The sequence below is a fragment of the Carassius carassius genome, chromosome 8 (genome assembly GCF_963082965.1).
Source record: "Carassius carassius chromosome 8, fCarCar2.1, whole genome shotgun sequence".
NCBI lineage: Eukaryota > Metazoa > Chordata > Actinopteri > Cypriniformes > Cyprinidae > Carassius > Carassius carassius.
In genome coordinates, this window is record NC_081762.1 from 6522024 (window position 1) to 6546890 (window position 24867).

At 35.3% G+C, this 24867-nt stretch overlaps 2 protein-coding genes across 4 annotated transcripts in view; both read right to left on the reverse strand.

Annotated features, from left to right (window-relative positions):
- Window positions 1-1153: 1153 nt before the first annotated feature.
- LOC132145084 (protein FAM135B-like) overlaps window positions 1154-24867 on the reverse strand; it is a 33772-nt gene continuing 10058 nt past the window's right edge. The window contains exons 2-5 of the mRNA XM_059555804.1: window positions 22653-22744; window positions 16109-16188; window positions 3131-3270; window positions 1154-1426 (exon numbers count right to left, since the gene is read on the reverse strand). Of these exons, the coding sequence (XP_059411787.1) occupies window positions 1352-1426; window positions 3131-3270; window positions 16109-16188; window positions 22653-22732 (375 nt within the window). The 5' untranslated portion in view covers window positions 22733-22744 and the 3' untranslated portion in view covers window positions 1154-1351. The remainder of the gene's footprint in view (window positions 1427-3130; window positions 3271-16108; window positions 16189-22652; window positions 22745-24867) is intronic.
- On the reverse strand, window positions 4036-10932 carry LOC132145083 (uncharacterized). Of its 3 annotated transcripts, XR_009434434.1 has the most exons (8): window positions 10549-10932; window positions 10036-10094; window positions 7470-7684; window positions 6256-7262; window positions 6095-6164; window positions 5748-5922; window positions 4913-5024; window positions 4237-4370 (listed from the first exon to the last, which is right to left on the reverse strand). XR_009434434.1 is itself a non-coding variant. In XM_059555801.1 (7 exons), the coding sequence occupies exons 3-7, from the start codon at window positions 7669-7671 to the stop codon at window positions 4205-4207; spliced, it is 1620 nt and encodes a 539-aa protein (XP_059411784.1). In that variant the 5' UTR covers window positions 7672-7684; window positions 10036-10094; window positions 10549-10932; the 3' UTR covers window positions 4036-4204. The 3 variants fall into 3 exon arrangements, 2 of the variants coding, with proteins under 2 accessions (XP_059411784.1, XP_059411786.1); XM_059555801.1 differs by lacking the exon at window positions 4913-5024 and having other exon boundaries at window positions 4036-4370; XM_059555803.1 differs by lacking the exon at window positions 4913-5024 and having other exon boundaries at window positions 4036-4370; window positions 7470-10932.

Here is a 24867-nt window from a genome sequence, read left to right on the forward strand (position 1 = left end):
ATCTGATTCATTTTACAGCCCTAATATAGATGTATTCGTTCAAAAATAGCCAAATTCCGTGACGTTCTGCTTTATACAGCAAGTTCTATTTTTGACTGGATTCCGCGATTCAATCGTTTAGCAAACACAGACGGGGTGAATTTATGAAAGTGTAAAAGTTCTGACACAAAACTAAGTTGTTACCATAGACTGTATAAAAACAGGTTGTTACGTTTCCACACACTTTTTTAAGTGGGTAAACAGGTTTATGTTCGACACTAGGCTAACGTTACATAGTTTTAATTAAGGTAGAATGATAAGGCTAATTATATATACATGCCACTTTCTGAAACAACCTTACACAGTTTTGATAGCGTTAATAATGAACACAATGTTAACGTAGCCTGCCTGTGATGAATGCCGACTGCACACACACACATGCTTAGACCTGTGATTTCCACAACTTCCCTTGATCATCCTCACAACTTATTGCTTGTAGCCATTTTGTCATCCTTTCCGGTTCTGTATGTTTATTAGGAAGGATGTAGAACTTCATTTCATAATTTGTTAGTTTATTGGAGGTACAGAAAACTGTAGATCAAAAGACTGGAGTAACAATGCAAAAAATTCCAACATAGGGTAATTAAAAATACATGCCTCTAAATACATTTCTGCAAAAGGTGAAGAGCTTGGAAATGAATCAATGGAGTATGAATCTATTGTTTCACAAAACAGTTCAAACCTGCATATAAATACTGTAAGTTCAAATGGCAACTTGCATCAACAAATTCGTTTTTATACCAGTTTTGCATTTGTTTACACTATCGGGTAGGTCACGTATTGAACCCACGTTTTAGCACCACTCACTGGACATTTCACTTTGAAACCACCTTGAAATGGTGTCAATACCTGTTGCTGAAATGTATTTAAAGGCATATGTTTCCAATGAGCCTGGGTTGAACAATTCAGCATTGCACCACAGGAATGAATTACATTTTAAGATATATTCAAATAGAAAATGGTTATTTTAAATTGTAATAATAATACAGTTTTTACTGTATCTTTGATCAAATAAATGCAACTTTGGTGAGCAAAAGATCCTTGTTTCTTACCGCCCCTTAAAGTTTTGAATTCAGTCGGTATAATGTGGTCTGCAGCATTAAAAATCATCAAGTGCATTGCATTGTGGGATACAGTACTCAGTGTTTAATATACAAGCAGAACTTGGGTAAAGAAGTACGTAATTCACTGCAAACTGAAAATGTACATACTACGCAGAGTATTCTGACCATATACCGCAAAAATAGCATGAGAGTATGAGCCATTCTGAAGACAAGCAGTGATAATGCAGAGGGAGAAAATGACAGGATACTCACTGCTGTTCACTGTCAGTGAAGTGCAGATCTAGTTTGAGCTGGACGTCCACCTCACTCACAGCTTCCTCAACCTGAGAGACACATCAACACACCGGTCATTCACAACTGCAGAACCTAGAAAAACAAAGCAGCGTTCCCGCAGCTCAAACAATAGATTATGTGTTCATATTTTCCTCAAACGCTTTAGATAATCCATAAATGTAATGTAAGATAGAGTGAAGTGCAAGAAGACTCACATCAGTCTGTCATGAAACATAATAGCAGTGTACCATCAATCAACTAATCAATATGAGTTAATGAACTGTCAGCCAGTCAAATATTTTAATCAAACAGAATAATGTGTTTTTTGTTTTTTTGGGTGATTGGACTCTATCTTTATGATCTGTGCATGTTGACCGCTATATGGCTGGTTGTTTCGAGAATGTTTATATATATATATAAAAAGTATAGCACAACTGGTTCACTCTGCCGATCTTTGAAAACAAACAGGGCTGCTCCAATTATTGATACACAGATTGATTAAACTCACACTCTGGGGAAATGGAAAGCTATTTTTAGAAGTCTTATCTGAGAGGGAGAGACAGAGAGGAGCACAGGCACAGATAACTGCTTCAAGGTTAATAAGAAAGATGACCATAGAAATCTGATAAGACACTCTCCCCACCCACAATTCCCTGCCCCTCTCTGCCGCTTTCATACTCATTTCACATTTTTCATAATGTCTAAAATGAGCTGGAATGACACAATGGGTCATAATACTTGAAATTAAAACAGTGCTGTCAAAAAGAAAGTACACCTTTTGAAAGGTGTAGCATATTGTTTGTTGCTGTTCTCCAATATATTTGGTCATACTGATAGTGGCATGCCATTTCTGTAAAAAGAACAATTGACAAAACCCTTTGATTTTACATTTGTAAACAACTTACATGAACAAAAATAAATGTTCATGTGTGGAAACAATGTATGCACCTTTAACATATCATAGATTAATGTAAAATCTTTCAATCAAATACACTACTGTTCATATTTATATTTCAAATATATTTATATTGCAAAATAAATATATATTTTATAATATTTATTATATATTATATAGTATATATCTTTTTGCAAAAGATTTCAGTTTCAAATAAAATAACTTTCTGTTCATCAAAGAATCCTGAAAATAAATGTATCACATCAAATATTTATTACTATATATATATAACTATTTTCAACATTGATGATAATAAGAATACAAAAAAAAATTGCATTGCTGTTTCCAACAAAATATTAAGCAATTGTTTCCAACACTGATAATAAGAATGTTTCTTGAGCAGCAAATCAGCATACTGGAATGATTTCTGGATCATGTGACACTGAAGACTGGTTTAATGATGCTGATATACAGCTTTGCATCAAAGAAATAAATTACATTTTATTTAATATTAAATAAATATATTTAAATATAAAACAGTCAAAGTTGTAATAATATTTCACAATTATTACAGTTTTACTGTATTTTTCATTAAATAAATGTAGCCTTGGTGAGCATAAGATAATCTTAAACTGTAATGAATGTAAGTTTCAACCATATAATATATGTAATGTACCTATGCACCTTTTTATTTAACAGCATTTTGACTGAATTATGTATAAAAGTTTAAATTATTCCACCTCATACTCATACTTTCTTGGGGATTTGAACCTTTAACCTTCTGCCTGCCATCCTGCTTCTTTAACTGTAGAGTCATATGAATTCCTCTCTTGTGTTTTCAGAGCAGCGGGACACTCACCCTCTCTCCGTCCAGCAGCAGGTGCACTCTGAAGTTCATGCGGTCCTCCAGGGTCACCTCTTCATTCCTGTACAGGATCTGAAAGATCCGACTGAACACGCTGCCATCGTGAACCCCTGCGCTGCTGAAACTGTACTCGCCTACCAATAGACAGACAGAGAGAGAGGAAGAAAAGGTTGATTATTTCTCTGCTGTGCACATCACAGTATCTCCACACTGTAAAAAAAAAATCCTGTTAATTTACAGTAAACAGCTGGCAGCTAAATTTTCCGGCTTTGAGCTGTAATTTTACAGTGCATGTACTGTAATATGGAATGACAGTTTATTACTGTAAAATATATTACAGTACTGAACTGTAAAAAAAATATTATGTACAGTGTAATACTGTAATTTATTGGTTGGTATTATACAGTTTTTTATGTATTAGTTTATATTAAAAATGTTTGTTATTTATGATTTAAAATTTGTATTCTAAAAAGAAAATTTCTTAAACACAAAAGATGGCCTTAAAACTTTGGACTTTTATTAAAGCCAATATATAAAATACATTTAACATTGTTTCCACTTAACAAATATGTGGACATTAAAATAATGGACAAAATACAATTCTCTGAACATGTACTGTAAAACAGCAATACTTTTTTCTGCAATGTACATGCACACTGAAGAGCAGCATACTGAAATCCTGTGAATTTAAATATGTTGTTGCAAAAAGTGCTGTCATTTCAGATTTCACATAAGAATTCAACAGCAGAACACTGCACTGACTTTGCATTAACACTCAATCGCAGAATACTGCACTGACTTCAACTGAACACTCAAATGCAGAACAATGTACTGACTTTGCATTAACACTCAATCGCAGAATACTGCACTGACTTCAACTGAACACTCAAATGCAGAACAATGTACTGACTTTGCATTAACACTCAATCGCAGAATACTGCACTGACTTCAACTGAACACTCAAATGCAGAACAATGTACTGACTTTGCATTAACACTCAACTGCAGAGCACAGCAGCGACTTCAGCTCTGAAACAGGATGTTGAACATCAGCTGTACTGGCTTTGTATTACTGCACAAAACCCCACTCAAAGTCCAAAAGATTTTTTATCAGGTTGGCTACGTGGACATTCACAGTTGCAGTCTTTTTATGGACAAGTTTCCCCGTCTTTTTGGAGATCACCTTCACCTGGCTGGCCTTTGTCCCTCTCTCTGGATTCAAACCAATGAAGCGCCTAAAAAGCAATGTAGAAATAACATATATTAGGCTTGGTAAGTCATGATGAATTTTATATAAGACTATTCGAAGAGGTTTACTCATGATAATAACCTCTGTGTATATTCATTATGAAAGAATGATCTCATTTCAGAGTCCTGACTGACACCTGTGACGGATGTAAAAAGCCACCTCGGAATCAAATGAAACTGACATATTTTTTCTCAACTGTAATGTAACTACTAATTTAATATCTTTATTATTTTACATTAAGTGCACACAACATGTGCATGAACTAACTGCATGATTTGTATTTTGGACATTTCTGCCATATGAGTGTAACAATGTGTATTGATAAAGCACTACATAAATAAAAGAGACTTGTATTAAATATGGATAATATATTTTTTCCAAACATAATATGTATGAGAACAAACATTAAATTATGGTGGTGCATGGTTTATGTTATTGACAGTTCTCTGCTTTCTGTTAAATCATTGCACAATTTATATTAAAGGGCTAATTCACTTTGAAATTAAATTTTGATATGTTTTAGCTTACCCCAAGGGCATCCAAGATGTAGGTGTCTTTGTTTCCACAGTAGTTTCAATTTGGATGTTTTTAGGTCCAGCCGTTCTTGTCTGTCAGTCATATAATGCATGCCTATGGTCACCTCATAAAAGAAAATACACAGGTTCAAATTAAACAGTCCAAATTAAACAATTCCACATCGTAAGTACACATTGATGACCTAAGACATGAAACGAGCGGTTTGTGTGAGAAAACCAACAGTATTTATATAGTTTTTTACCTCTTGAAAAACATCATATCCATGTTGAGGGCATGAGCTTCTTGGTGTGTGAGCGCGTTCGGCTTATCCGGGATGTTTTAAACAAGAAATGTTTTTTAAAAAAATATATGTTTAGGGATGTTTAAAAAGAAAAGAATTGCGTATGCTCGCGCGAGAGGCACATACAGCCAGGAGTCGCGCCGGCGCATCAACAAGCCAGTACGCGCAAATCACAAAGAAGCTCGTTCACTGCAACATGGACATTATGTTTTTCAAGAGGTAAAAAATGATATAAATACTGTTGGTTTTCTCACACAAACCGCTCGTTTCGTGTCTTAATTCATAAATGTGTACTTACGGTTTAATTTGAATCTGTGTATTTTCTTTTATGAGGTGACCATAGGCATGTATTATATGACTGACAGACAAGAACGGTTGGACCTAAAAACATCAAAATTGAAACTACTGCGGAAACAAAGACACCTACATCTTGGATGCCCTTGGGGTAAAACACATCAACATTTAATTTCAAAGTGAACTAGCCATTTAAATGACAAGCTCTTAACAGATCTGGGAAATAAGGCACAATACCAAAACAATATTTACCTTTGTACAAACTCCAGGGTCCTTGAAGCTTCTTCTTGGTACTGTAGATTAAAGATGTAGTAAGTAGAGAAAACTGCAGCTAGCCCTGTGATGATGCTTTGGTCGACACCTTCACAGATTACATGATTTTCGATGGTGATCATCCATCCTCCAATTGTGGCTTCATCACCGGCAACTGATAAAGACAACAAATTGCAGCTAAAACAGTGTCTAATATGGTCATCAGTACTTTATTCATTGTAAATTAAATACATTTTTTGCAGATCAGAAGTTGTCATGGCCTGGGATGGCTAAAACAATGTTGATGAGGTAGACTGATGTGAGAACCTTGCTTATCTGACACTTACACAGCAGTATCAGTCGTGGAGAGGCGGGGATGGTCAGAGTGCTCTCAACATCTGCTGCCGTGGCAGATATCTGCAGAACACAGACAATTGTATAAAAATTATACATGACAGAATAACAAACCCAGTAATAGCAAGTATTATGTAAATGTAAACAAACATACATCAGCACGGAGTATTAGTCCCTCTATCCCTTCATCGAAGTAGGCCATCAGCAGCTGTATTAGAGTCAACTCTCCATCTTCATCCTGGGTGACGATAGACTGCACATCTTTGTTCTTTGATTTGGTCTGCAGGTACTTCCTGATTCCCTGTCCACATTCCTTAATGGATAGGTCCAAGACACGTAACACGTTAATGTCAGTTAGTAACTCGAAGTGAATGAAGATACCTCTTTGTGTAAAAAGGTAAGGCCACTGGATTCTCATATCTTCGATGGACGGTGATGGAGCCTGATTTATGTGTCTACGCTGAAGACAGAATGTTGTTTTCATAAGGTTAATCACTTCCCCCTTCTCACCACTGCGAATACCTTCTTGTCTATAAATGGTCTCCAACTGTTGCCTCTTCTGCTCCAGTGTTTCATATGTTTCTTCTGGTGGCAGTTCAGGGTTAAATTGTGTGCATCCATAAGAATCACTTGGCCTCTGATGCTGTTGTCCAGGCACTTTTGAAGTTCGGAGTCTGTTCTTTGTCCCTGCACGGTTCATGTTCTCAATTCTTGTTTTTAATTGACAAAGCAGTGAAGTACATCCACTACCAATGATGACACCGCTTGGTGTCATATCTGCAAAACTGTTGGGGAAATGCTTAACAATGTTGCGGCAGATGATGAGACATTCATTGCGTGTGGGGTTATTCTCACATTTCCTGATTTCATCAGCTAGGATACGTATCATCTGGCGTCGCTTGTCAGGAGCAGGGCGCTTGCTGTTGGCAATAGCTGACTGCACTTCCACAGGCATTTTATCCCAAGGAATCTCAAAATTTTCATACCACTTACTGGATATGTTGGGTGATTGGCTTGCCTTGCTTAAAGTACAAGGTGTTGATGCTCGTGAAGAGCTTGAGCTTGAAGATGTGCAAGGCTGTGGACTGGAGAGTGAAGACATACTTGTATCTGTTGACTCATCTGGCAATATTTGGAGATCAAGTGTGACTTTTGTAGTTTCTGAAACACATACAATTAAAATACAATTTTTTAAAAGCTAATCCAATTTCTTACCAAGATGTAGGTTAATTTTTTTTTTTCAATATAACAATGAAAATTGAATGATAGAAAATCAATGGTTAGCATCCCTTTGACAATAAAAAGCATATACATGTAAAACAAAACAATTAATAATAATAATTATTACAAATAGAAACAAAACCTTACCAAGTTTGAATGCCTCCAAAAGTTTCCTTTGCTGTATAATAGGCAGGACATCTTTGAGATCTTCCTGTTGTACATATACGAGGTCTTCTATAGATTCCACACCTGAGCGTTCAAGTGAAGTGATGACATGTTCTCGAATCTCCTCAGTCAGACTGGGCAAAGCCCTGAGGATGATAGCCTTTATCTCGTTATGGATTGACATGTAGGAAAGGAATCTAAAATGTGGGGACAGAGTGGTGAAGAGTTACCAAAGACATGCCACAAACTGAATATTTAGGCAGTGGGTAATAATCAAGAAGCTCTGATTGACTGACACAGTAATAGGCCTCCTGCATTGGTGTAGTGCAATAACTGTTACTGTAAGGTTGACGAACAGCCTGGTATACCTCAGTGATAAAATACACAGCTGAATTGTTATGAATGATAGCCTTTTTGATTTGTCCTACTATAAGTCCGTCATCATTATGGCCTATCACCACAAACATGTTGCTCTTATAAGTTGTCCCTTTTACAGTCACACTATGACTTATAAGTGTATGAAGAGGATCAAAGTTCAGATGACCAACTGACTGTATTATCTTGGCATTGTAGTCTCCAGCAATGAATTCAGTTCCCTTCTCTACTACTACAGAGGGTGGGAACAGTGACCCAGTACTTAGAAAAGATTGTAAAAGTTGATGTCTTTCAGCAAGAGTTTTGCAGAGGTTTTTGAAGTTATGAAGCTTCCTTGCACATTGTTTGAAGTAAGTATGCTTACTTTCAAACCTTAATGTGCATAAACGGATGAGTGGCCCAAACTGAATGATAAGTTCTGGATAATGATTTAGGTAGTGATGCTTAGGCTTAAGTGGATGTTCCCCAAAACTCTGTGTTCTGGTATGCAAATATTCATCTATCAGAACTCGTAAATAGGCTACCTGACCTGTGGAAATTGCTGGTGCACAAACAAGCTCTACAATTTCTCTCAGCTGTAAGATAAGTTGCCATGCTACACTATCTTCAGGACATTTTATTTTATCACCAATTAACACTGGCAACATTCGCAGGAAACACCAATTTTGAACTGCATGTCCGGAGAGTTTTCCAGCCCCTGGGTTCACCTCAGAAGGTTTGTTGTTAGCATCATTGCCTAGATATTTAAATTGATTTATGCGCCGATTCAACTGAACATAAGTAAAGTTTTTCTCTTTTGACACAAGGTGGTTGAGGTATAACACCAAATCAGTTGAGACAACGCCCTCAAAAAGGTCATGACCAAGGCAAGGAGGTAATCCGGGCTGACATACATGAAAATATGTGAGCTCATTGAAGATGGAGTCAAATTTAACACCACCACAGTCACGTGATTCTACGTTACAACTCAGATCCTCAACATGTTTCTGAAATGACTGTGGTGTGCGGTCAGGGCCCTTGGCCAGAGGGTCTGCCAGAAATGCTTCCCGATTAATCTCACAATACCTGCAAAAATATGAGCTTCTGCTAAAATTTTCAGTGAAGCCCCCAATATTGTGTGAACCCAAATTGTCACCTGAAATTGCATAAAGGGTTCCTTTGCAGAGCTGGCCATCTGGCAGTATTACTCCATTTGTCTCAAAATCCTTTAAATCTTTCACCAGAGAGCCAAACACTAGATTCTGTCCAAAATGCTTATAGTCTTGTTCTCGACATAACAGTACAAGTTGCATCTGATCAAGACTCAATCTGTTGTGTGGTAAAATGTTTGCAAGTGTCAGATACATGGCTAAAATCTTGTGCTTTTTCCTCCCTGACCCTAGGGGGTTTACTACTTCAAAGGCATCCTGATAAAGGATTATGCCAATTGAAGATGTTGTGTGCTTGAGTAGTAAGTTCTTTTTAATGTTTGTGCCATCCCACAAATCCTGAAAAATATTATCAGTCTGGACTCTAGTTTGTATTTGCTGTAGCTGGTCTCTCACTGACTCTGAGGACAAAAGGGACACAATCGTGTTTTTCACAGGAATATATTGCACAAAACATTCGTTGCCCGACTCATTTTTACCAAGACAAATGGATTCGGGCTCTACATAACTAAAGTTATTTTTGAAAAATTTTTTTCTCTTATGGTCAGATTTAAGTGCATGAGTATTACAAGCCCTGTGGAGATCCTCACTTTTCATGGTATCAATCACAGTGTTTATGTCATCTTTAGTTAGTCCAAGCAATGTCAATTTATCCACAAGTTTGGAAATTAGATGTGACTGATTTATGTCATGTATTTCCTGATAGTGTTCAATGATGGTTTGAATAGTAGAAGATGGAAGGAGCAATTTAGATTGAAGTTTCAGATAAAACAAGGCCAAATGTCTTATAAATTCTCCTTCATCTTCCTTTTCTGGGAACACATCCATTTCTTCAGGACAGAAATCGTCAGTTTGCATATCACAACTTGTATTATTACCATCACTAGTACTGGCAGGATTTGCAACTGAGTCAAGTAGACTTTCATTAGAACAATGTTTATGCTTTCTTGAGACATGTGATGTGAATGTAGACTTGACAGTAAATTTTTGGTTACATTTTCTGAATGGGCATGTAACAGTCTTACCTTCAGTAATGTGGTTTTTCAGGTGTAAGATTAGACCCCGGATATCCTCACACTTCGAGCTACAAAAGTCAACGTGACACGTTAAATCATCAGTTTTATGCAGTTTAGTCTTATTCTTTCCAAATTTATGACCATATGTGTGACACTTAAAGGCTGAAAATTTTGAAAAAACTCTTGTGCACTGAGGGAAACCGCACTTAAACGTTGCATTAGGCAAAAAACTATGCATCCGCATGTGCCTGACATGCGTAAAGGAATTGCTGCAGGTTTTATTGCAAATATTGCAGATTAACATTTTATAATGCAGTCAGCAAATATCAACGGCAAAATAACCATGCTAGTTTAACACAAGCCCTCTTTGAGCTAAAATAAACTAAACTTACGTCGAATGCAAACGTAGCTAACATGTTGCTAATTCAGTACATAATACTCAGAAAAATCGATTTGTTATTAGCAAATAATATAATAAAGGTTAGTACAGTGTAACATTGAAAATGATAAAATTGCATTTACCTCAAGCAAGGAGGGAAAACCCAGTGCGGGAATGCCGTTTATCTCGACCAGTTCAGCTTCAGCCGTTCAGTTCATAGTCGACTCGGGACAAACCTCAAAATTGTTGTGTTCTAAAACTCTTTATCCTTCGTTCTGCAATATTTACGTACACCAGGTGAAAAGATGAGGCTAGATTTGATGATCTTGCTCAGATTAGACCTGCAGGTTTCTCTTCTGAGGAGTTGTGAGCATTCGAAACAGCTTTGGACACGTGACTAGACTTAAAAAATACTGTTCTGTACCGTTGAATTAAACAGCAGTTTGCGATTAAAAGTTTTTTTTCCAAAAACGGTTTGCATTCACAGTATTCAACTGTATTTTTGAATAACAGTGCTTTACTGTTGGAAAATCTCTGTTTTTTTACAGTTTTTTTTTACAGTGCAGAGAGAGATTCTCCACTGCGTGAACATGAAAGCCCATTCAGTGATGCTTCCCTGCATGTAGATTCATTCATATCCAGTCTGTTGTATTCAGACAGTATTTTCTGACAGCGTTTTGGCTGGATTGTGATTTGAGGCTTTTAGAATTCGAGAGAAAGCAAAACATTAAATGAAAATATTAACACTGTCAGAGATCAGGGCCAGTAGGAATATTACTATTATATACTGTATCTCAATTGCAGCTACTAGATAGTGCCTTCGCTTTTAGTTCAAGAACAAGACTCTGTGTTGAGGGAAAGCCCAAGTGTAAAACTTGTTTGTGGAACAATTTTGTTTACATTTTTAGCAAATTGAAAAAAGTTGGCAAATTGTTGCAATATAATGTGACTGCAGATTATTTAGTATAGTGTAAACGTTTTAGTATGCGAGTCCCTTGTCAATGTTTCCAACAGGAAGTTGAATTTTAACAGAAACTTCTGAGAAAAGTCTAAAGAGCCGCAAGTGAGCATTGAGAGAGAATCATGAATGTGTCCTTCAAATCCAGCATCACTCGTGCCGTTTTGCACTATCCTGACACTAAAAAGCATCAAACGTCCGCCACTGGCTCCACATCCAGCCAAAGAGAGACAGAGATCTCGTCTGTGGCAGATGACAGCACCTCAGCGGGGTTTCTCTTCAGTGGAGAAGATGATAGCGGGTGTCAGAGAGGTGCTGAGCGGAACAGTGAGGGTCTTGCGTAAAAACAGACCCCCGCTGCGTCCATCTCTCTCTGTTTGCCTCTTTCTGTCAGTCTCTCTCGTTCTTTGTCTTTCTTCCTCTCTGTGTGTCACCAAAAACAGCTCTATAGTGACCCAGAGAGAGAGCCGTACAGTCTGATCTTGCCAGAGGAGTCCTGGGGAGTGTGTGTGTGTGTGTGTGTGTGTGTGTGTTTGATGGAGAGGAAGAGTCAGAAACCCAGAAAAAAAGATGGATAGTGTCAGTGTGTTTCTGATGAACACCACTGTTTCTAGCCATCTGACAGCAGTATGGAAATGTACACCACTGCACTGGAATGCGACATATTGGAAAATCTTTAACATACCTTTTAAAGAGATAGTTTGCCCATAAAATGAACATTTCTGTTAGCTTATCAACCCCATGTTGTCCAAAACGTCCATAAAAAAAGAAAAAAAAAAAAAAGAAAAAAAAAAAACATTATATATATATATATATATATATATATATATATATATATATATATATATATATATATATATATATATATATATATATATATATATATATATATATATATATATATTACCTGTCTAGCTCTAAAGTAATAAAATTACACAATAAAAATGATTGCACAAAATAAAAAAGTCCTTTGAAGTTGAACAAATGAAAAGGGAAGAGTTTTTTGCAGACTTTCCTTTGCACATTTATGGGAGAAGCTGCAACATACTCATACTTTTTAAACGATTCAGTTACAAACTGGACTGATTGATTTCACAAGTTAAATCACTTCTTTTCCTCACACAAAGCTATCATATGACTTCAGAAGAATTGGAAAATAGTGCATGAGTACCAAGTATAGATATTCATTTCACCCTTAAAAATGTCTCACGATCTTTAGCCACAAGATAAAAAAAAATAATATTTTTTTCTTTTTGCACAATAGACTTGATTATGTGAGAACAATCGAAAACACATTGAGGCCTAATTTCCAGCTTAGGACAAATGATCTCAAATGTATGATTGTTTACCATTTCAAGACGTTTCACAACAACACTTAAAGGAACAAAAATGAAACATATTTAGATAAATAAAAATAAATTGATTTAAAAGCAATTGGTGGCAAATGCTTACTTTGTAAATTGATAAAATACATTTCTTCCCAAAATGTGAGTTGTGAATTGCTACTGTTATGCGTTTTACCCATATTTGAAGAATATGACAAGTTTATTTAATAGCTTCATACAAACATTGTAATTCGCTGGGTCTCTGAGAGATGGAGTGCTTTTAATGTTTTTTTTAATTTATTTATTTAGTTATTTATTTATTTTGTTATGGTTCTCTATCATTCAAAAAGTCTTCTTTTTTGTTTCAGTGCTGAAAGAAAGTCTGGACACAATGTAACGGTAAGCCTATACAGTAGATCTGGCTGTATTGTCCTAGCGCAGACAGTGATGCAACATTTGTCATAAATATACTTGTTCTTTTGTATAAAAGTACCTTCTAAATGAATACATGTAAAATAATCATCTTGGGTATTTCACAGCTCTCCTTTTATCAAGCAAATGTCGATGGTGTTTGATGGACACAGTAATGGATAGTGGATCAGGACAGTGTGTTTCTGATGAACGACTGAACAGAAGGAACTGCAGTACGGTGATTCACAGCACTGCACTGCAATATCACATGGTGTACAGTCAGAATTAGCTCATATCCCCAGGACTTTATTATCATATGATGTCACATGTGATTCATTCTGTTAATATCTACAATATAATTCCTGCTGCTAACAGTAGAGATTTGAATTTGCTGTTTACACACCAGACAGTGCTGCTTAAACATACTGAATGATGTACATGAGTAACACAAAACAGGTCAGGATGAGGAAAAACTTGTAAGGCACAACGCAACAGATTTAGGTTTTGTTTTAACAATTTGAGCTAGTAGAGAGCACAAAGATGCTGAAATACTTCAGCTTAGTCAACAAGCAAGTTGTCCGGATGACATTTTGAAACTAATAATGAAATCCCATAAGAGCCAGAATGGCTGACGGATCCAAAATGGCCGCTGATGCCAGTGAGTGTGTGAGTTTGAGTCAAACCGCTGCTGGCATTCAATCAAACGAGCAGCGCCAAGACTCAATGTCAGACAGAGGCCGCAGGGCTTCTGCTGCCAAACACACACACACACACACACACACACACACACACACAGCTCCTCAATCAAGACATTAAGATATGATAGCCAAAGAAAACTGCTGCATTGTCTCATGTGACTCGAGCAAACTGAGCAAGGATGAACAGAAAATACTTCATTTATCACTGCATGTGCAAGTTAGATAAATGTAAAAGGGACAAGACAAAAGGCTTTTATTGATTATGCCTTTGTTTTGGGTCAGTGTGATTTTATTTTGTTTATTGATTTTTAAAGAAATTAATACTTTTATTCAGCAAGGATGCATTCAATCGATCAAAAGTGACTAAAGGCTTTTATATTGGTGAAATAAATATTTTTTTATTTTTTATTTTTTTATTTTTTTATTTTTTATATTTCAATTAAAACTATCATGGTTTTCATGGAATTATGAAGCAGCAGAACTTATTTCAACACTGATTATAATAAGAAAAGTTTCTGAGCTGCAAATCAGAATATTAGAGTTATTTCTAAAGGATCACGTGACACTGAAGACTGGAGTAATGATGCTGAAAATTCAGCTTTACATCACAGAAATAAATTACATTTTAAAATATGTTCAAATCGAAAACAATATTACTGTTTTTACTGTATTGTTGATCAAATAAATGCAGCTTTGGTCAGACTTGCTGACCCCAAACGTCTAAACGACAGTGTATGTTCAGAACACAAGCAAGTCTTTGCGTCAGCGAAAAACAACAACAAGACAGCAGACATCCAACAACACACTTGTAGTCTTGTCAGTTCCTCGCACATAAACAGCAGATGAAAGTTTGCCCAGAAGCTCATTATAGTGCAGCGATGTCAGTCAGAGAGTAGTATTTGATCTATAATCACACGATTCAGACAAGTATCTGAGGCCTCAGCGAATAAACCTGTGTCACTTTCAGAAGCATGCTAATACACTAACTGAATGCAAAATAGGAAGTAAACAGGGAATTGGAGTGATTCATTCTCCAAATTTTGTGGTAAGATATCACAAACATGGTTTTGTGACAGTACAAGTAGATTTTATAAGGGGCTTTTTAAAAAAAATATATATTTTGGCTCTTTCGAACATGGTCTTAAACAGGTGTCACAGCGGCGGTGTGTACACTGATAATGTGTGTGTGTGTGTGTGTGTGTGTGTGTGTGTGTGTGTGTGTGCAGGTAACCCGTGTGTGAGAGATTAAAGAAGCTGTCAATGTTGTGAAAACAGACTATATTTTCACCTGACACAGCGTGGCCTGTGGAAACACTGTGCCCGTGTCCCTGACTGCCATCAGCCTGTTCTGTAGATTACTGTTTTGTGCAGAGTATGTGCTAAGAATGCAAGTTAGACACAAAACAAGACACGTGTAACAGGTCAATTACATAAAGGGAGTATGATTGTAATCAAGGAAAACCGTGAGAAAAAGTCTTTAATCGTACAGCAAGTGTACACTGTACCTTTATATGTGTAATATAATATAATCAGCCATGAGAGGCCATGTGTTTCATTGATATTATTATGCTATAAGGCTAATGCATATTAAAAAGTGGCAGCAAACAATAGAAGTAAACATTTAACAAATAATTACATGTATTAGGTTTATGTTATTAATAATAGGTTATGTAGCTTGTTGATGATATTGTAGACATTTGTGCAAATATATAAGATGTTAAAATAATATATATTATATATTGTCTCTCTTTCTTTCCCTTGGTCCTCTAAAGGCTGCGTTTTTTGTCTCAGAAAGTAGTTTATTCTGTATGTTTATTTTTAACAGCAGGAGCGGAAACAGGGAGGGGAATCCTCCCAAAGCCTTTGGGAAAGAGCCCTCGAATGCTTACATTCATCCGATGGGCTTCACTGTCATCCTCTATCCGGCTAAACAAGGTAAATAGGCTGTATATTTGTAACCAAAATGAAGTCCTCACAAACAAATGCATTGTGCACAATAACAGGAGCATTGCTTACAGCAAGCGATTTAATGTTCGAAAGTAACTGTCTCTGAAATTGTTGTTAAATTCGTTTCAAGAGTGCTGCTTTAATGTGCCTTCAAAGGAAATGAATTTAGAGATGCAGCTAAAAGTTCTCTCAGATGATGCATCTTGAATCTAAACCACCACTAAATATATTAGAAAAGAATCTAGACACACTCACAAACCGATGTCGCTGACTGATTAGTTGCATGCTGTCTGACGTGTTAATGCTAGACACATGGTTTATAGAGACACTTGAGATGAAGAAAGTAAATATATCAAGTTCTCACCTTTGTATCCAGGTGTTCTGGCAGTGATTCTGTGAGGAATACGAGGAGACACACGCAGACCTGCCCTCACCTGATAGTAGCTGCAATTGACAGAGAATTGTTGAATTATTACACTTTTTATTCCCAGAATACAAAGTGAAATACAGAGAGTTTGTAAAAAAAAAAAAAAAAAAGAAAGGTTCATTTCATTTCAAAGATTTATTATCATACAAGATTACATTTAAACAACGGAAAAACTGAAAAAAGAAAAAAAATACAGTTTGTCTGAGAAAATGAAAAAAGTAGCTGTATGTGTAACTTTGTTATTGTTGAATGTATAACAATTAAAGTTGATCTGTGCTTTCAACAAACCCTATAAGTTATGAACACAACTTATATGTTTGTCCAAGTTTAGTACGTTTTCCTGTTAATTAGATCCTCAAACGATCGGTCTGTGCAAGAGACTGAACATTATTTACAACATTATCACCTGTAATCCACAGCCTCAGGTAAACAGGGAAATCTGATTATTTTCCACAAACTGGTTCTTTTCAGGCTGTTTGTATCAATAACGTGACTGGACAATGATGAAACATATACATATAATGATATAATGACTCAATAATGATGTGAAAATGTATGTTTTAAATGTCTAATGCATATAAAGTGAATACACTAATCTTCATCAGCTCATCATTAGATATCATAAAAACTTTTTTTAAGTGATCGTTTGCATTCACACATGCGAATATCAGTGGCTCATTGGTCTTCGGTCCAAATCAGATCTGTTTCCTCAGTTCAGTGACAGCGGAAAGAACTGGAGCACTGAATGAGTTCATCTTAAGATCATATACACTGGTATTTTGGTTCATTTCCATTCTTTCATGTGTCCGAAAGTGAGCTTGTAGACTAGAACTGCATTGTCCCTTTAAATTAGGCAGGTGTAAAGCAACAGTTCCCTCATAAATGATAATTTATATAATTTACTTCAGGTGACTGAACATATTACAGATGGAACATATTAGTTAAATTTCATATATTTGAAAGTTTCTGAAATCTGGTCATTTTAACTCATGCACCATACATACACCAGCAAACTTGTGTTACCTAATAAAAGACCCAGCCGTACCGGTGAAGTCCTCTACAAATGAATCTAAATTATTAATCCCTTCAGAAAAAATGTCAATAAATAATGTATACAATGCATGTTCCTATGCCATTTACAGCAAGATCAAGATAAACAGCCGTTGATCTGGTCAGTGTGAAAATTTAAGCAGTGAATCTCAATTAAATCATAAATAATAACGGTGAATTAATGTGAAAGCTTAGTCGGCATGTTCAGACAGCCCAGGCTCCATCGGGGAGATTGTACAAAGGTCAGCTTGGTCAGTAAAGTGAATGCAGTTGCATGTCAAATGTTGAAGCACTTCACAGATCATGCTGCAGCTCCCTGGAGATCCTGAACTAAGTCGGCTTATCCTGAGCTCGGCGAGAACATCTACAGAATGTTGACAGTACATGCTAAAAAATGTCTACAACACACGTCATAAAATAAAAAATAAAAAAGTATAACATCCATAAGCTTCACTGCATCTACAGCACATATTAAATCCAACCACAGTTTACACTGAAATGTCAACAGACCATTTGATCACATGCTAAAACATACAAACAGTATGATATGCACTGTAGCATGTGTTAAACACTTTATAGAAGATTCAAATGTCTGTAGTATACAAGTATACGAAATGATATAACATGTGTTAAACATATACAGCACTGCACAAACATGAAATGCATGATATCGCTGTTTTTGTGGTTCCCACCGTGCTTGTGGTTTGCTTGTATGGTTAGATGATGACTGTGTTTGATGATTAATTCAGTGAACATAGCTGTGCTGATATCAGTGCAGTGGCAAGCAGTAACAAAATAATAATAACAAAAAATGTCTGAACGAAATTACGTTTGTGTAAGCATTTGTCCTAAAAAATTTTGAAAAACTGAGAAGAATGTTTTTATTCACTTTATTAATTTTACTTAAAGTAATTTTAAGTGCATAATCTTGGGGAAAATAAATAAATAAATAAATGTTACCTTTTTTTTCTACCGGGAGAAAAAAATGGCGTAGAAACAATTTTTGATTATGAAATTGCTAGTAATGTTCACAATTAATTATACAATGTATCATACTTCACACTTATTAAATGTATGAGTTTCTCTCTTCTGCTGAATGTACAAAAAAAAAAAAAAGAAGAATTGAAGCATAGCCAAAGTGAAACAGGTGATTGTCCCCATTGACTTCCATAGTATTTTTCCCTCATACTGTGTAAGTCAACAGGGACAGAATTTTCATTTTTGGGTGAACTATTCCTTTAAGAAGACTTGAAACATAATGAGTCACTTGGACTACTTTTATGATACCTTTATGGTGCTTTTGTGTCCTTTTTAAGTGCCAGCTCAATTGAATGGAAAACTGTTTTAAAATTTCTCTTTTCAGGGGTTGGAGCAACATGATGGTGAGTAAATGATGACAGAATTATTCTCCTTCTTCTTCTTGATTATATCTGCATATTCAACTAGTGCACATTTGTGTTTAAGTTAGATGTCACATGCCAGTGATTTGTTCTCTTTTTGTCAGCATGCTCTGTTGAATCTGCATTGATTTTTTTTTTCTGTTTCATTAAATCTACACACATTTTCCAAACCACTAGTGAGCCACTGAATTCTTCCCAAACAGATTCTCAGTGCTCATTATAACACATACAGATTTGCCCCATCAGACATACAGTATATAGGCCAAAGTTCGGCCCCGTTCTATTGTTAGCTGCTTCTCTTCAGAGCAGGAACTACATACAGGACTCTGTTAAAAACAAACAAAATATTAGAGCAGTGTGTGTCTTATGAGGATTATTTCAGACGAGAGCTTTAGCTTTCTGCTTTATGGAGGGGGAAGGGCCGGTCAAATCTCTGCAAAGCTGATGTTTCAGCCAAAGGCCTTGCTTTAATCTCAGAGCAGACGGGCTGAGCTCAACAACATTCATTTATGAGTGACCTCTACTGCATCACAACCTCAGCTTCACACAGCTGTCAGGAGCAGTGGAAGAGAGAGAGGAAATTCTAGACTAGATCTGCTGACAGACAGGTGTCTGATGAGACCGTCTACTGTAGACAGTGTTGGGGGTAATGCATTACAAGTAACGCGAGTTACGTAATCAGATTACTTTTTTCAAGTAACTAGTAAAGTAACGCATTACTTTTTAATTTACAAGAAAATATCTGAGTTACTTTTTCAAAAAAGTAACGCCAGTTACTTTGTATTCCCATTTTTTGACTGACAAGCCTCCTGTTCCCATATTGGGAGAAATCGGAAGTATGGAGGCGTTGTGTGTGCTGTGTGAACATGATGTTACTGTAGTTCTAGACTAAATGTGAATGTGCATTAATTCATCCCACTCACAAAAAACTAAACAGATTTAGTATTCATCAAAATTAATCAAAACAGTGAAATGCAAACTCAGAATATGACGCAAACCTGCAATAACTAAATATATTAAATAACACAAATGTATCTATTCCCATCTTATTAACAGTGTCTTTGCAGCTGACCTTTAATGATCCAGTTCAACCAGACTAATAATTAAAAAATGACTTTAGATAAACTAACAATTGTGCTTCAATGTTTTTTTTTATTGCTGAAGAGTGTTGAACCTTCTTCTCCTGTGTTCTACTGTACAGACGTGAATTTACTTTTCCTTCAGCCTGAGGTTTATTCATTACACTTTTTGGTGTGAAAGGGCTTTTACATTTGCTATAAATAGAACTTCTTATATTAAAAACAATCAAGCCCTGCTCATATTTAAAAAGTAACGTTAAAGTAACGCAAAAGTAATGTAACACATTACTTTCCATAAAAAGTAACTAAGTAACATATTTAGTTACTTTTTTAGGGAGTAACGCAATATTGTTAGGCATTACTTTTAAAAGTAACTTTTCCCAACACTGACTGTAGATGTGCTGTGGGAGTCTCTGGTGTTTCTAGCTTTATAGACTTGCTTTTTCAGAAACTTTATTGAACACTCTTGGGATTAAACTGGCAAGCTTTGCGTTAGTACTGACCCGGCTCTTTAAGACAACATGAACTTTCTCTTTGTAGTAAACAATGCGTTCAGCCATGCGGTCTTCAAGTACACTCGGGAAAGTTGCCTATTAGTTTGATAATCATAGTTGCAGTGTGACGTGCATTTTTGTCAGAATAAAGTAGCCACATTTCAGTTTTAGTTTTTAGTCTGCTAGTCGTTTGTTTAATAAAATTAAGTTGAATTAGTATATTTTTTCTTCAATTGTTATCCCTTTTTTAATCAACAAATGCTTATGTCCTCAGTCCTCAGGTCCTCAGGTCCTTACACTGGCTTCCAGTTACATTTAGGATTGGTTTTAAAGTACTTTTACTCATATATAAGTCACTAAATGACCTAGGACTGAAATATTTTGCAGATATGCTCACTGAATATAAACCTAACAGACCACTCAGATCATTAGGATCAAATCAGTTAGAAATACCAAGGGTTCACACATTTAAATCTAGACTTAAAACTCATCTGTTTAGCTGTGCATTTATTGAATGAGCACTGTGCAATGCCCGAACTGATTGCACTATATTTTCACAAAAATCTAATTGCTTGTTTTATTATTGTTATTATTTTTCTTCATTATTATTTTACTCCCTTTTTTTATGTAAAGCAATTTGAATTATCATTGTGTACGAAATATATATATATAAATAAACTTGCCTTGCCTAATGTACTGTTAACTTAATATTACCATATTATACACTAACTATAAATATAGATTTAGTGTATATTTTTAATGTTTTTATATTTAATGTTTATATATATATATATATATATATATATATATATATATATATATATATATATATATATATATATATAATATAATAATTGTAAAATAAATTACAATTATCTTCATCTTTATCTGTTTTCATCGTTGATAATAATAAGAAATGTTTCTTGAGCAGCAAATCAGCATATCAGAATGATTTCTGAAGGATCATGTGACACTGAAGACTTGGAGAAATGATGCTGGAAATTCAGCTTTGCATCACAGAAATAAATTATACATGTTTCCAAAAACATTTTCCATTCCCAAACTTTTGAACAGTAGTGTGTACATAACATGCAAATGTTACTGAATGTCAACCACTGGACTAGCACCAGACTCTCACCACAAAGGTCATGGAAGCACAGTTTTGTCCCTGAATCTCAAATGAGTTCCTAGTCAGATCCCTGTATGCTTCATAGTTAAAAATCAGTGACCTGAAAAGTCATTGAATTCCCTGTAGACTTCACCTGCTGCTCGCAGCAAGACTGTAATTGATTTGGCTTGAAACGATGACAGGAACATAATGTACAAAAACAGCACAAATCAATCATTAATCTACCAGCCTACTGAAGCGAGCACCTGCACGTGACACCTCATGGTCTTAGCGGGGAGATGTATATGACAACACTGTTTAACACCCAATCAACGCAAGCTGTCTCTGTTATAGAAGTTATTTAGACAGTAAATGCAGGTGAACTTAAAATAGGTGTCAGATCCACATTTAGAGAGATGTATAATTATTTTTTGCATCACTAGTGGCACAAAATATATTGTTTCCAAATAGGATTATCTTATCTGCTGTTGGACAGACCCAAAATTCACGCCATTGGTTCGGTGAATGTTATGTCTGAGCCAATCAAGCTGCTTAAAGATTTAGCTAATTTTGTTTTTTTACCAATAATGGCCCAGAAATCACATAAAAAAATCAGCATTAAATTGATAATAAGTGGCAGTATATACATGTATAATGTTACAAAAACTGATCTTTTGAACTTTATATAATTAGAGCTTCATCACAGCTGTTTTCAACACTGAAAATAATAAGAAATATCTCTTAAGTAGCAAATCAGCATATCAGAATGATTTCTGAAGGATCATGTGACACTGAAGACTGGAGTAATGATGCTGAAAATTCAGCTTTGAATCACAGGCATAAATTACAATTAAAAAAATATTCAAATAGAAAATAGTTGTTCTAATTTTAATAATATTTTACAATATTACTGCTCATACTGCCCTTTTGATCAATTAAATTCAACCTTGGTTAGCAGAAGTGACTTCCTTCAAAAACATTAAAAACATCTTAAAACCTTTTATTTATTTATTTTATTAGAGGCAATGCATATATCTGCTAAATGTTCATTTTGTCAGCTTTTGGACTCAACTTTTAAACTCATTGTTAGCATAATAAGACATGAACCAAAACTCAGTTTTGATTTCCAGCTCCGGTCTTTATACCACATAGCACAAAATGAATGCCACACAATGCCGTCTGTTCACTGCATCCAAAAAGAACATGGAAAAATGCCTGGAATGTGACAATTAAACTGATTCAAAGCAGGTCTTAGTGTTTATAGGTGATGCTGTCACCATGTGCTCTTGCTGAACAGGTTGTTTAGAGAACTGCCTGCATTAGACATACAGAAAAACATACAGAACTTACCCTCTCTGGAAGAGATCCACATTGTGAAACTTGTGCAGCTCCAGTGAGAACTCCACAGTGCCCTGTACGTCCGACATCATCTATTCCATCACCTAGAGAGACAGAGAAAAGTTCATTTGAAGCTGAACACATCAAGACTTCCATTGTCTTGTTATCTAATCCAGAATGCACTTCTCATCAGGACTCTCCGTGTTGCTGTACCCTAGTCAGCTGAGCCAGTCGCCCTTGTGAGAGAGTGTGTTTACCATGGTAACCTCAATGAACACAATCCATTGACTCAAAAAGCAGCTAGAGGGGCGGATGCACACGCGTAACTCAGGAAGACGCCATCTCTAATTACTCAGGCTCTGACTCATCACAGACAATATTTGTTCTGAGAACCCGATGTGCCGCTCTGCAGCAAACCAGTGTACGACACGTGGCTCCAAGACGAATGACAGCAGTGGCATTTCTGGACATGATCCCAAATCATACTCTGAGAGACGTGAGTGTGAGTGTGAGGCAGTAATCATATCTAATGGCTTCTTCCCACACAACAGGTTGTGATGTGCAGTATGTGAATGTCAATAAGTTCCAAAATTTTAGAGTAAATATGTAATATATAAATGTAATATAAAATGAAACTATAAAATTAATCTTATGAAGAGGTGCTCAGGTCACAAATAACAAAATATTTAGAATATCAAAAGAATATATATATATATATATATATATATATATATATATATATATATATATATATATATATATATATATATTATATATAAGTTTATCAAACGATTAATCGTGAAATAAAAGTATATTAAATATTAATCCAAAATAAAAGTTATTATTTTATGGGTGTACTGTGTATATGTATTATGTATATATAAATACCCACACATGCAATATATATGTATAGAGAGAGAGAGAGAGAGAGAGAGAGAGAGAGAGAGAGAGAGAGAGAGAGAATATTTGCATTTATTTACATGTATATATTTATATTAATATAATTTATGCTATATTAATATATTTAATATATAAACATTACATATAATACACAATAATTGTACTATATAAATAAATAAAATACTGTATATATATATATATATATATATATATATATATATATATATATATATATATATATATATATATATATAATTTGATATTTTATAAGGCAATAAAGCACATTTCCCCCAAAATTCTCATTACTGTGAAATACAAAGTTGTCTTCTCATTACTGTTACGTAATGTGTGTGTGTGTGTGTGTGTGTTATACTACATTTTATTCATTCAAAATTAATTCAGCTTAATTGAAAAAAGGGAAAATAATTTTTCTTCTGTAATAAAGAAAAGATTGTATTACAATAATGAGAATCAGCATTATAAATGCCGAGAAAGGATATATAGGGGTCATTATTGTAATGAGAAATGAGGTGTAAAATGTGCTTAATTATCCTGAAAATAATGCTGCAGTGCAAAAACTCCTAAGGGTTTTTATAATAATTATTTTTATTTTTTTATTTTCTGTATCTGTCTGATTTGCCTGATATTGGAAGTAATTGCCATGTTACAAGAACTGAACTGCCATCTAAATTTTCAATTATGTGACAATGTTTCAATGTCTTAAAGCTAACAATTATCTTGATTAGAGCTTACTAATAAATATTTATTAAAAACAACAGACAAAAAAATTTATAGACTTGTACAGTTAGCTGTCCTATCAGTAATCATGTATGTATTTAGTGGAACAATTCTAGCACTTATATTTAATTAGTAAGCATAAGTTCATTTTGGGTTGACTTATCTATCTTGGGTTGACTTAACTATCATTTTCTTTTCCGGCGGTTCAATGGAGATGCATCAAGGCATTTTTCTATAAAATATGCAGTATGTGTCTAGAAACTGAACTGCCATATCGCCAGTGAGTCTGCAGTTTTAAGGACATCCCATCAGCAGGGGGCAAAGAAGCAGAACTTCCTGGATCTAAATCAAGTGAGCAAGAAAACCAGTTGCAGCAGCCAGCAGACATGCACCAACCCTTATTATTCACGTGTGTCTTATAGTTTAGGTGAACTCAAAGTTGTTGTAATTCAAATCAGTGTCTCTGAGACATATCCTCAAATTCAGGTTCTCAGTGTTGCTTAGATTTGTCTTGCCTAACCAATTAAAATGAGACAAAAATAATTAAATTTAGTGCCTGAACAAAATTAGTACCTGTGTCACAGACTGG